The 13,489-nt window shown below is 46.2% G+C and overlaps 1 protein-coding gene across 1 annotated transcript in view; it reads left to right on the top strand.

Annotated features, from left to right (window-relative positions):
• LOC123349807 (butyrophilin subfamily 2 member A1-like) overlaps positions 1–13,489 on the top strand; it is a 143,471-nt gene that overhangs the window by 101,604 nt on the left and 28,378 nt on the right. Inside the window, exons 24-27 of the mRNA XM_044987994.1 lie at positions 9,725–9,745; positions 10,329–10,349; positions 12,305–12,325; positions 12,883–12,903. Of these exons, the coding sequence (XP_044843929.1) occupies positions 9,725–9,745; positions 10,329–10,349; positions 12,305–12,325; positions 12,883–12,903 (84 nt within the window). The remainder of the gene's footprint in view (positions 1–9,724; positions 9,746–10,328; positions 10,350–12,304; positions 12,326–12,882; positions 12,904–13,489) is intronic.

Consider the following 13,489-nt stretch of genomic DNA (forward strand, 5'->3'; position numbering starts at 1 on the left):
TAGCCTTCTTGGCAACAAGGGCACACTGTTGACTCATATTCAGCTTTTCGTCCACCGTAACCCCTAGGTCCTTTTCTGCAGAACTGCTACCCAGCCATTCGGTCCCTAGTCTGTAGCAGTGCATGGGATTCTTCCGTCCTAAGTGCAGGACTCTGCACTTGTCCTTGTTGAACCTCATCATATTTCTTTTGGCCCAATCCTCTAATTTGTCTAGGTCCCTCTGTATCCTATCCCTACCCTCCAGCGTATCAACCACTCCTCCCAGTTTAGTGTCATCTGCAAACTTGCTAAGGGTGCAGTCCACACCATCCTCCAGATCGTTAATGAAGATATTGAACAAAACCGGCCCCAGCACCGACCCTTGGGGCACTCCACTTGATACCGGCTGCCATCTAGACATGGAACCATTGATCACTACCCGTTGAGCCCGACCATCTAGCCAGTTTTCTATCCACCTTACCGTCCATTCATCCAGCCCATACTTCTTTAACTTGCTGGCAAGAATACTGTGGGAGACTGTATCAAAAGCTTTGCTAAAATCCAGAAATAGTACATCCACTGCTTTCCCCTCATCCACAGAGCCGGTTATCTCGTCATAGAAGGCAATTAGGTTAGTCAGGCATGACTTGCCCTTGGTGAATCCATGCTGACTGTTCCTGATCACTTTCCCCTCCTTTAAGTGGTTCAAAATTGATTCCTTGAGGACCTACTCCATGATTTTTCCAGGGACTGAGGTGAGACTGACTGGCCTGTAGTTCCCTGGATCTTCCTTCTTCCCTTTTTTAAAGATGGGCACTACATTAGCTTTTTTCCAGTCATCCGGGACCTCCCCCGATCGCCATGATTTTTCAAAGATAATGGCCAATGGCTCTGCAATCTCATCGGCCAACTCCTTTAGCACCCTCGGATGCAGCGCATCCGGCCCCATGGACTTGTGCTCGTCTAGCTTTCCTAAATAGCCCCGAACTACTTCTTTCTCCACAGAGAGCTGGTCACCTCCTCCCCATACCGTGCTGCAGAGTGCAGCTGTCTGGGAGCTGACCTTGTCTGTGAAGACAGAGGCAAAAAAAAGCATTGAGTACACTAGCTTTCTCCACATCCTCTGTCACTAGGTTCCCTCCCTCATTCAGCAAGGGGCCCACACTTTCCTTGACTTTCTTCCTGTTGCTAACATACCTAAAGAAACCCTTCTTGTTACTCCTAACATCTCCAGCTAGCTGCAACTCCAAGTGTGATTTGGCCTTCCTGATTTCACACCTGCATGCCTGAACAATACTTTTATACTCCTCCCTGGTTATTTGTCCAATCTTCCACTTCTTGTAAGCTGTTCTTTTGTGTTTAAGACGAGCAAGGATTTCACTGTTAAGCCAAGCTGGTCGCCTGCCATATTTACTTCTCTTCCTACACATCGGGATGGTTTGTTCCTGCAGCCTCAATAAGGTTTCTTTGAAATACAGCCAGCTTCCCTCGACTCCTTTCCCCGTCATGTTATTCTCCCAAGGGACCTTGCCCATCAGTTCCCTGAGGAAGTCAAAGTCTGCTTTTCTGAAGTCCAGGGTCTCTGTTCTACTGTTTTCCCTTTTTCCTTGTGTCAGGATCCTGAACTCGACCATCTCATGGTCACTGCCCCCCAGGTTCCCATCCACTGTTGCGTCCTCTACTATTTCTTCCCTGTTTGTGAGCAGCAGGTCAAGAAGAGCTTTTCCCCTAGTTGGTTCCTCCAGCACTTGCACCAGGAAATTGTCCCCTACACTTTCCAGAAACTTCCTAGATTGTCTGTGCACTGCTGTATTGCTCTCCCAGCAGATATCGGGGTGATTAAAGTCACCCATGAGAACCAGGGCCTGTGATCTAGCAACTTCTGTTAGTTGCTGGAAGAAAGCCTCGTCCACCTCATCCCCCTGGTCCGGTGGTCTGTAGCAGACTCCCACCACGACATTACCCTTGTTGTTCATACTTCTAAATTTAATCCAGAGACACTCAGGTTTTTCTGCAGTTTCATACTGGAGCTCTGAGCAGTCATACTGCTCTCTTACGTACAAAGCAACTCCCCCACCTTTTCTGCCCTGCCTGTCCTTCCTGAACAGTTTATATCCATCCATGACAGTACTCCAATCATGTGAGTTATCCCACCAAGTCTCTGTTATTCCAATTACATCATAATTCCCTGACTGTGCCAGGACTTCTAGTTCTCCCTGCTTGTTCCCCAGGCTTCTTGCATTAGTGTATAGGCATTTAAGATAACCCGCTGATTGTCCCGCTTTCTTGGTCTGAGACAGGAGTCCTCCCCTCTTGTAATCTCCTGCTTGTGCTTTCTCCCGGTATCCCACATCCCCACTTACCTCGGGGCTTTGGTCTCCTTCCCCCGGTGAACCTAGTTTAAAGCCCTCCTCACTAGGTTAGCCAGCCTGCTTGCAAAGATGCTCTTCCCTCTCTTCGTGAGGTGGAGCCCGTCTCTGCCTAGCAATCCTTCTTCTTGGAAGACCATCCCATTGTCAAAGAATCCAAACCCTTCTCTCCGACACCATCTGCGTAGCCATTCGTTGATTTCCACGATTCGACGGTCTCTACCCTGGCCTTTTCCTGCCACAGGGAGGATAGATGAGAACACCACTTGCGCCTCAAACTACTTTATCCTTCTTCCCAGAGCCACGTAGTCTGCAGTGATACTTGTTTCTTCAGACCTCAAACCTTCTCTTCCAATATGGAGACCAGCTTCAACTTTGTACAGACAAAGTCACTTCTGTCCTGAGAAAAAAAGACAAACATGACACAACCTGTGCAGGTTACAACAGCTGAATGCTCACCTTCCATAATTTCTTCCTTCTAAGAGCTTCCTCAGCTGTTGCAGTAACTACTCAGAGAAGCCCACAAGATGAAAGCCTCAGTGGGCTGTCCCCAGGCAAACTCCCTCTGTTAGCCTCCACTGTTCTTTTGTTTAATTTGCATAATGTGTAAATTTTTAATAGTAAGAGTGATTAACTACTGGAACAATTTACCAAGGGTTGCAGTGGTGTCTCTAACCCTGGCAATTTCTAAATCAAGATTGAATGTTTTTTTTAAAAAAAACCTCTGATCTAGGAATTATTTTGGGGCAGTTCTCTGGCCTGTGTTCTAGAGGTGATCAGACTAGATGATCACAATGGTCCCTTTTGGCCTTGGAATCAATGAAAAAACTGTGGTGTTGCAAGTGTATGAGGTTAATTTTGCTTGAATGAAACAAAGGAGAAGCTGACTGACAGCAGCAGAGAGAACACAATGCTGGTCAAACTTACTGATAGCAAAAGTACTGGATCCAAATATTTGTCCACATGAACCTCACTGAAGGTGCTAATTTATGATGTTCAAGATGTTTAAAATACACTTAGCAAATTTTAATATCCCCTAGCAATGAGTTCCATGGGTTGATTGTGTTGTGTGAAAAGTACTTCCTTTTGTTTGCTTGTTTGTTTTAAACCTATTAATTTAATCAAATAACCCCTAGTTCTTGTGTTATGGAAATGGGTAAATAATATTTCCCTTTTCCCTTTTCTCTTCCTCCACAACATTCATGATTTCATAGATCTCTGTCATATTCCCCCTTTGTCATCTCTTTTCCAAGCTGAACAGTCCTAGTCTTTTAAATCTCTTCTCGTATGGGTGCTGTTCCATACCCGTAATCATTTTTGTTGCCCTTCTCTATACTTTTCCCAATTCTAACATACAGGTTATGTTACGTCTGGATAAGATTTATGGATTTGGCCAAATTTGAATTGAGGATGCTCCATACTTCACAGAAGCAGGCAGCCTGGGTTCAGAATCAAACTTGTCTGTCACTGGCAGCAGGGGAATTCCCCATCTCCTGCAGTCCCTGACTCCCTGCCAATTTTGTTGTGCCTCAAAGGAGTCCTTTAGCCTCACCTGCTGCAGAGAAAGCTCTCTGAGGGAAATGACAACATTTTATTTCATGTAGCCCTCTTCCCCCCCCCCACCCCTTGTGTGCTGCTTGCAAATCAGAGTGTCTTGTCTCCCCTCCTGGCATGCATTGGGTCCTTGGATCTTTATTTCAGCGCCTCATGCCTCCACCCAAGGTGAGTCCTGTCTGTGCTTGGGAGACAGGCGTCGTGTCTCTTGGAAAAATGACCAATACTACTTATCTATTTGCAATAAATATAACCCAGCACACGAACAACACAAAACACTAATACAAGTCCCAACAAATGAAAGGCCACACTCAAAAATAACAGCATAACACAGGGAACTTTACTGAGGACAGGGAACAAAGGCTGTAGGGACACAATTTAAGAACAGCCATACTGTGTCAGACCAATAATCCATCCAGCCCAGTATCCTGTTTTCTGACAGTGGCCAAAGCCTGATTCATCAGAGGGAATGAACAGAAGGGGAATTTTTTTAAAGATCCATTCCCTGTTATACAGCCTCAGCTTCTGATGGTCAGAGGCTGAGGGACACCCAGAGCACTAGCTTGCATCCCTGACCATCTTGGTTAATAACTACTGAAGGAGGTATCTTCCATGAACTTATCTTATTCTTTTTTTTTTTTGGAACCCCATTATATTTTTGGTCTTCACAACATCCTTTTGCAGCAAGTTCACCCTACTATATTCATTCCCCTAAAGCCCCACCACTACCCCGTTTCTTCCCATTCCTACTCTTAATTAGGACTATAGGGTTATATTAGCTCAGTATTTGGCTCTGTTGCTGGAATACTTATTGTAGTTCCGGTGTCTCCAACTGAAGAAAAAGGGTTATAATGAAAACACAAATTGTTTGGGGGAAGTTCTCTGGACCATATTATAGATGATGAGAGTGATTCCTTCTGGCCTTAGACACTATGATGTTCATTATGTCACTTGTTCACCTCACAGCTATTCTCCAATAAATACAGCTTTTGATATTTTAACTATTAGATATCTTTGTTCTTGGCCATATTATTACAAAAGGTGCTATTGTTATCTTTAAATATATATATATATTGTGACAGACCCAAACCAGTGGGGTACAGGAGTCTGGTAGAGGGTAAATATACTGATCACTGGCTGAGTAGTTTTCTGTTCCCTGAGTGACCAGAGCAGGGGCTTCACTAGAGTAATCAGGAATCTGCTAGAACCAATTAAGGCAGACAGGCTAATTAGATCACCTGCAGCCAATCAAGGCAGGCGAATCAGGGCACCTGGGTTTAAAAAGGAGCTCACTCCAGTCAGGCCAGGGGGAGCCAGAGGAGAGAAAGTGCGTGTGAGGAGCTGGGAGCAAGAGGCGCAAGGAGCTGAGAGTGAGAGGGTGTGTTGCTGGAGGACTGAGGAGTACAAGCGTTATCAGACACCAGGAGGAAGGTCCTGTAGTGAGGATAAAGAAGGTGTTTGGAGGAGGCCATGGGGAAGTAGCCCAGGAAGTTGTAGCTGTCATGCAGCTGTTACAGGAGGCACTATAGACAGCTGCAATCCACAGGGCCCTGCGCTGGAACCCGGAGTAGAGGGCGGGCCCGGGTTCCCCCCAAACCTCCCAACTCCTGATCAGACACAGGAGGAGTTGACCCAGACTGTGGGGAAGATCACCGAGGTGAGCAAATCTGCCAATAAGCGCAGGACCCACCAAGGTAGAGGAGGAACTTTGTCACAACTGGTGTTAGGAGTGGGATCTGGTGTGCACAGCGCGGCGGAAGAAGGAGGGTGATTTAAAACAAAAAAGGTAGAGGGTTTACTTTTTTTTCACCGGAATGGATGACTTAGTAAGGGCATTGATACAAGCTACGGAGGCCCAGCAGGAGGCTACCCGTGTCCAGGCAGCTGCCCCACAGGAGGCAGTGCGGCTGCAGCAAGAGACTAATCGCCTGCTGATGGACCAGGCTTCTCAAGACCGAGTTTCATTGCAGGAACTGGTAAACCAGGTAAAGACCCTTACAGAGCTGAACCGCAGCCATGATGGGACGCAGATCATACGGGCCAGCCATTGGCTGCAGAAAATGACAGGGGAGGATGACGTAGAGGCGTACCTTCTGGCCTTTGAGAGGACAGCTCTATGGGAGGCCTGGCCTTGAGATCAGTGATCTGGCATCCTTGCCCCATTCCTGTGTGGGGAGGCCCAGAAGGCCTACTATGATCTTCCTGAAGAGGCTGCAGCAGACTACCCCCAGCTGAAAGCAGAGATCCTGGCCAGATCTGGGGTAACGACCGCAGTGCGGGCCCAGCGGTATCATGAGTGGAGGTACCAGGAAAACAAAACCCCGCGGTCCCAATTGTATGACCTCATCCATCTCGCACGAAAGTGGTTGCGAACGGAGTCCCAGAATCCGGAAGAGATACTAGAGGTTCTAGTCATCGACCGATACATGAGAGGGCTACCGCCAGACCTTTGTGCCTGGGTAAGCCAGAAACAAACCCTCCACCTATGACGAGGTTGTTGCAGTGGTAGAGAGGCGAAGGACAGCGAGGGAGCTGACCTGCCCAGTTAAGGAAGAGGCACCCCAGGTTAAATTAGCAGCACCAAGCCCTAGAGCTCGGGTGACTGGGCCACATTGAGGGCCCAGGTGGAAAAATAGAGGGGCTGAAGGCCCACCAGAAGCCACAAAGAGTCAGAGCACGGAGAGAGAAGAGGACGTGATGTTAGACCACCCAAACCAAGAGACGGGGAATGCCTAGGGCCCCATACAGATGTTATGCCTGTGGGGAGTGGGGACATATAGCTGCACGGTGTCCCAATGCTGAGGAGCCGATGCAGTGTAACCTGGGGAACTGGGCAGACCCATGCTCACTAATCCATCTTGTGGGGGTCTCACTAACCCCACATATGTACACCAGACCAGTAAAGCTAAATGGGGCAGAGACCACAGCACTGGTTGATTTGGGGAGTGCTATCACGCTTGTCTCGGGGAGGCTCATGAAGTGTAGTCAGCTGCTGTGGGCTAAGCATACAGGGATAACATGCATCCATGGGACAGTTGGTTATTACCCCACCATCCCAGTAAAAATCGAGATTCAGGGGAACACTTCTGAGGTAGCAGCAGGTGTCATCCCTAAACTCCCATACCCGGTGCTCATAGGGAGGGACTTCCCAGGGTTTGGAAACTTACTCCCAGTAGGAGGATTGGAGAAAGAGGGGAACCCTGAAGTTAGTGAGGCCTCCACAGTAGATTGTCAACCCCCAGTCTTCTCTGAAATATCCTCAGATTTATTTTCCATTCCCAGACAGGGTAGAAAGTCGAAAAGGGAAAGGAGGGCAGCTAAAGCCTTAGGAACCTGAATACTGACTCAAAGCCAGCGGGTCGCTCTCGTAGGTAGGCGGACCCGAGCAGCTGAAAAGGAGGCCACCCAGGAGGGAGAAGCACCCGAGTCTGACCCCCACCCTAACGCTTCTGAACCAGTAGAGGCAACAGAGACTGTGCCCCTAGATCTTGAGCAGATTAGCCCTGGGAGAGGAAATTTTGGACGGGACCAGGCCGAAGACCCAAGGTACGACAACATTAGGAAGGAGGTGACTGAAATAGGTGGGGACCTCGTGGAAGGGAAAACACAGGGACCAGGACCCTACTTCATAATGAAGAAGAATCTCTTATACCAGGTTGCACCAGTACAGGGGCAGAAGGTACAGCAGATCCTAGTACCTCAAAAACACCAGAACGCTGTATTAAGTCTTGCTCATAGTCATCTTTTTGGGGGGCACTTGTGGGGTAGAGAAGACCCTGGCATGAGTCCTATGATGGTTCTTCTGGCCCGGAGTACATGAAGAAGTGCGGAGATACTGTGCGTCCTGCCCGGAGTGTCAGCTGTACAGTCCCTGTCCACACCTGAGGGCACCTTTATTACCCCTTCCCATCATAGAGGTCCCCTTTGAGCAAATAGCCATGGACCTAGTGGGACCCCTGGAGAAGACGGCTCGGGGCCACCAATATATACTTGTTGTTTTGGACTATGCTACTCGCTACCCAGAAGCCATCCCCCTGCGGAACACAGCCTCTAAAACGATAGCCAAAGAGCTGGTGGGGATCTTTGTCCGAGTGGGGCTACCAAAGGAGATATTAACAGACCAAGGAACCCCATTTATGTCAAAGCTAATGAAGGACCTCTGTACGCTGCTCCATGTACATACCCTGAGAACTTCAGTCTACCATCCGCAAACTGATGGGTTGGTAGAAAGGTTTAACCGAACCCTCAAGGCTATGATACGGAAGGTGGTAAGTCGGGACGGGAAGGATTGGGACACCCTACTACCCTATCTTATGTTCGCTATCCGGGAGGTACCTCAGGCCTCAACTGGGTTTTCCCCCTTCGAGTTATTTTACAGGTGTCACCCCGTGACATACTAGATATCGCCAAAGAGATTTGGGAAGAGGAACCCAATGAGGGGAGAAATACAATAGAACATGTAATACAGATGTGAGACCGGATAGCCCGGGTCACTCCTATTGTACGGGAACATTTGGAAAAGGCACAGGAGGCCCAGAGAACCCATTACAATCGCCAGGCAAAAGTCCGACAGTTCCAACCAGGGAATTGGGTGATGGTGTTGGTACCTATGGCAGAAAGCAAGCTTCTGGTCCAATGGCAGGGGCCCTATGAGGTGGTTGAACCCATGAGGGAAGTAACCTACAAGGTGTGGCAGCCAGGACGCCGAAAACAAGAACAGATTTATCACATCAGCCTTATGAAACCCTGGCATGCACAAGAGGCGTGCATAACTGTCCAAAAAGACCTAACTCAGGAAAACAAGCCTTCCAAACAGGTGAGAGTGTCTCCTGATTTAACACCAGACCAAAAGAATGAGGTGTCTGAGATGATCCTCCAGAGCCAAGATGTGTTCTCGACAAAACCGGGTCGAACAACTAAGACATATCACCACAACATCACGAACCCTGGGGCCAGAATAACAATGAGGCCCTATCGGGTGCCAGCGGCCAAAAGGGAGGAAATAAAAGCAGAAGTAAAAAAAATGCTGGAGTTGGGGATCATTGAAGAATCCCAGTCAGTGGTCCAGCCCAATCGTGCTGGTGCCCAAACCTGATGGCACCATAAGGTTTTGCAATGACTTCCGGTGATTTAACGAAGTATCCCAGTTCGACGTGTACCCCATACCTCACATAGATGAGCTAGTGGACCATCTGGGTAATGCCCAGTACTTGACTACTCTAGACTTGACAAAGGGTTATTGGCAGATTCCCCTTGCGGAAGACGCAAAGGAAAAGACTGCGTTCTCTACACCAGAGGATCTTTTTCGATATACTGTTCTCCCTTTTGGACTACATGGGGCCCCAGCTACTTTCCAGCGCCTCATGGACAAGCTATTACGCCCGCATAACTGTTATGCTGCTGCCTACTTGGACAATGTGGTCATTCATACCCCAGACTGGGAAACTCACCTAGAGAACGTGGAGGCACAGTCCTTGATACCTTCAGGCGAGCTGGCCTTACAGCAAACCCTGCCAAGTGCGCTGTAGGGTTTACGGAGGCCAAATATCTTCGGGCTGTGGTGGATACTCCATCACTGGAAATTTTTTCTAAAAGTACTGCTCTAATACAAACATAAATTGTTCTCTGGCCCATGTAATAGATGATGAGAGTCCTTCCTTCTGGCCTTAGACACTATGTTCATTGTGTCACTTGCTCCCTCACAGCTCTTCTCCAATAAATACAGCTTTGGTTATTTTAACTATTAATTCCTTTTGTTCTTGGCCATATTATTACAAAAGGTGCTATTGTTGTCTTTAAATATATTTTATTTTCTTTTTTAGGAGACTTGGAAAAGCCAATAAGTAAGTCTGTGGCCTTTTGCTTCTATGTGCTCTACCCCTCTTTTTGATAGAGCAGATTACTTGGCTAATTTTGTCACTAACATATATAAGCACTTGCTGGTTCTGAGCAGTGCTGCTCATACTTTGCTGAAATTTAAAAAGACTCACCCACTACTTGTTTGTATTGTCCAAGAACCATAACACCCTTGCAGAGACACAATATGAAACACAAAGGACACATTGAAAGGATGCTGCAATGAAATAAGCAAATGGAATTCAGCTCATGATGTAAATGGTGTTACTGCTCCCTTCATAGCAGATCCCATATTAGCAGAGGAGTGTAGTGTGTCATATTCACCTTTTGCTAATTACTTGTGGCCATGAAGATTCTTCTTAAAATGATTAAAGCAAGAATATAATCTTCTCTATCTACTATGTAGCAGACCAGGAATTGGGTTAGTCAACGCATTGAATAGCTAGCTTACTACTCATGGCCTATATTCATGCTAATCAACATAGAAAGGATCTCATTCACCCTCTTCAATTCATAAGTCAATGAACATACACTGAACCGTTTTTTCTCCTCCCCATTGTTCTTTATCAGAAGAACTCCAGAAGGAAAAGGGTGAGTTTGCCTATTTTACTCAATATTTACAGTTGACTGACCAAACTATGTGTGCCCTTATTGGTTCCAACAATTTCAACTGCAGAAGGGATGCTATGATTGCATCCCCTGTGGATATGGGAAGTGGAGGATCTGTGTAGATTACTCTGGAATCGTGGTATGTCATTGAGTTGAGACCTCACTATTCAAAGAAAGTCAGAGGGGCAGGAGTTCAAGGGCAGTTGGGTATGCCAGAAAAAAACTGTGATCGAGCTGAGACCTCATTATTCTAAGAAAGTCAGTGGTGCAGGGGTTAAAGGGCAGCCGGGTATGATAGAAAAAACATCCACACGCTACAAGAACTGAACATATCCATTGAATGAAAAAGCTCTGGATGAGGAGTGTGACAGGACCGAGTTGCTAGTGCTGTGCCTGACCTTGTCGTAACTGAGGCTATGCAGACACTCCACCCTGTGCCCCATGGATGGAGGGAGAATTGTCCTCCCAAATAGCTCCCCCCAAACTGGAAACCCACATCCTGTGCAAAGCATCCAGTGAAGGCTCTTTGACAATCCTCCTGTAAAGGAAGTGCTGATAGTCACACAGGAATGTTTGCTAGAATAGGAAATAGAAGCTAGATATTCTGTCTTTCGGTCCCCTGTACTCACTATGAGAGGAAGGTGTTGGTAGAAATTTTCCATAGGAATATGTTTATATGAGGTGAAAAAATACTGTTTGGATTAAAAAAAGAACAAGAAATATGCAAAAGCATCTCAGTAGAGTCAAACGTTTCTATTTCCTCTCTATTAAAAAGGAATAGTCTGATTTTTCACTTCAAAATGAAGGAGACATTGCTAAGGTTTGATTCAGTTACAAAATAATGTGGGTGCAGTGTAGGCACAGGCACCAACTTTTTCATTTCCTCGCAGGAACTAGACCACCTCTCTGCCCCAGGCCCTGCCCCTATTATATCCCTTCCCTTAAGGGCACACCCCTGCTCCTCCTGTTCCCACTCCCACTCTTCCTCTTCCTGCATTGCTCCAACCCCTCTCCCAAGAGCGTCCCGCCCTCATTCCACCTCTCTTTCCTTAGCTCCTCCTCCCCAATGCCTGCTGCCTTCTGCAGAAGTGGTGGGCAGGAGGCGCTAGGGTGAACAGTGAGGAGCTGATTGGTGGTGTCTACTAGTCAGTGCAATTTCTGTCTCAGAAAAACTGTACCTTGTTCACTGCAGCTCACACAAGCCCTTCAGTAGGAAACTGTTTGCTGTGCCCCAAACCAGAGGGCATGGGGATGATCTTAATTAGGACTATAGCAGGGGTTATATTAGCTCAGGATTTGTGTCTGTTCCTGGAATACTGAATGCAGTTCCGGTGTCCCCAACAGAAGAAAGAAGTTGTCAAACTGGAGAGAGCACAGGGAAGAGCACCAGAATGATTAAAGATTAGAAAACGTGTTATAGTGATAGACTCAAAGAGCTCAGTCTATTTAGCTCATCAAAGAAAAGGGGTGACTGGATTACACTCCATATGTATGTAGATAGAGAACATATATGTGATAATGGGCTCTTTAGTCTAGCAGAGAATGGTCTAGCAAAACCCAATGTCTGGAAACTGAAACTAGGAAACTCAAACTAGAAATTAGTTATAAATTTTTAAGAGTGAGGGTGATTAGCCTTTCTAACGATTTACAAGGCGCTGTGGTGAATATTCCATCACTGGAAATGTTTTCTAAAGTTACTGCTCTAATGCAAACATGAATTGTTTGGGGGAAGTTCTCTGGCCCATGTTATAGATGATGAGAGTGCTTCCTTCTAGCATTACACAGTATGATGTTCCTTGTGTCACTTGCTCACTACACAGCTATTCTCCAATAAACACAGCTTTTGATATTTTTACTATTAGTTACTCTTGTTCTTGGCCATATTGTTACAAAAGGTGCTATTGTAATCTTTAAATATGTTTTATTTTCTTTTTTAGGAGACTTGGAAAAGACAAAAAGTAAGTCTGTCCTTTCTCTTCCTTGTGCTCTACTCCTCTTTTTGATAGAGCAGATTACTTGGCTAATTTTGTCAAGAACATTTATAAGCACTTGCTGGTTCTGAGCAGTGCTGCTCATGCTTTGCTGAAATTTAAATAGACTCACCCACTATTCTCCAAGAAACATAACAACCTTGTAGAGATACAGTATTAAAGGCAATGACTTTGCAATGGAACAGAAACGGAATACAGCTCATGATGTAAATGGTGATACTGCTCCTTTCATCGCAGAACCCATATTGGCAGTGGAGTGTAATGTGTCATATTCACCTTTTCCTAATTACTTGCGGCCATGAAGCTTCTTCTTAAAATGATTAAATCAAGAATATAATCTTGTCTATCTACTACATAGCGAGACAGGAATGAGGGTAAGCCCAGGGATAGAATAGCTATCTCACTACGCATGGCCAATATTTATGCTAATCGACAAAAAAACGATCTCATTCGTCCTCTTCAATTCATAAGTCAACGGACATACACTGAACTGTTTTTATCTCCTCCCCATTGTTCTTTTGCAGAAGAACTCCAGAAGGAAAAGGGTGAGTTTGCCTATTTTACTCTATAATTACAGTTGACTAACCAAACTATGTGTGCCCTTATTGGTTACAACAATTTCAACTGCAGAAGGGACTCTATCATTGCATGTCCCATTGATATGGGAAGTGGAGGATCTGTGTAGATTACTCTGGAATCGTGCTATGTCATCGTGGTATGTCATTCAGTTGAGACCTAATTTTTCAATGAAAGTCAGAGGGCAGGGGTTCAAGGACAGATGGGTATGATAGAAAAATAATCCACGTGCTACACGAACTGAATATATGCACTGAATGAAAAAGCTCTGGATGAGGAGTGTGGCAGGACTGAGTTGCTAGTGCTGTGCCTGACTTTCTAGTAACTTAGGCCATGCAGACACTCCACCCTGTGCCTCAGGGATGGAGGGAGAATTGTCCTCCCCAAAGAGCTTCCTCCAAACTGGAAACCCACATCCTGTGCAGAGCACCCAGTGTAGGCTCTTTGACAATCTTCCTGCAAAGGAAGTGCTGATAGTCACACAGGATGTGTGCTAGAGAAAGAAATAGAACCTAGATATTCTGTCTTCCGGTCCCGTGTACTCACTATGAGAGG

Source organism: Mauremys mutica, chromosome 15 (genome assembly GCF_020497125.1).
Source record: "Mauremys mutica isolate MM-2020 ecotype Southern chromosome 15, ASM2049712v1, whole genome shotgun sequence".
NCBI classification, from domain to species: domain Eukaryota; kingdom Metazoa; phylum Chordata; order Testudines; family Geoemydidae; genus Mauremys; species Mauremys mutica.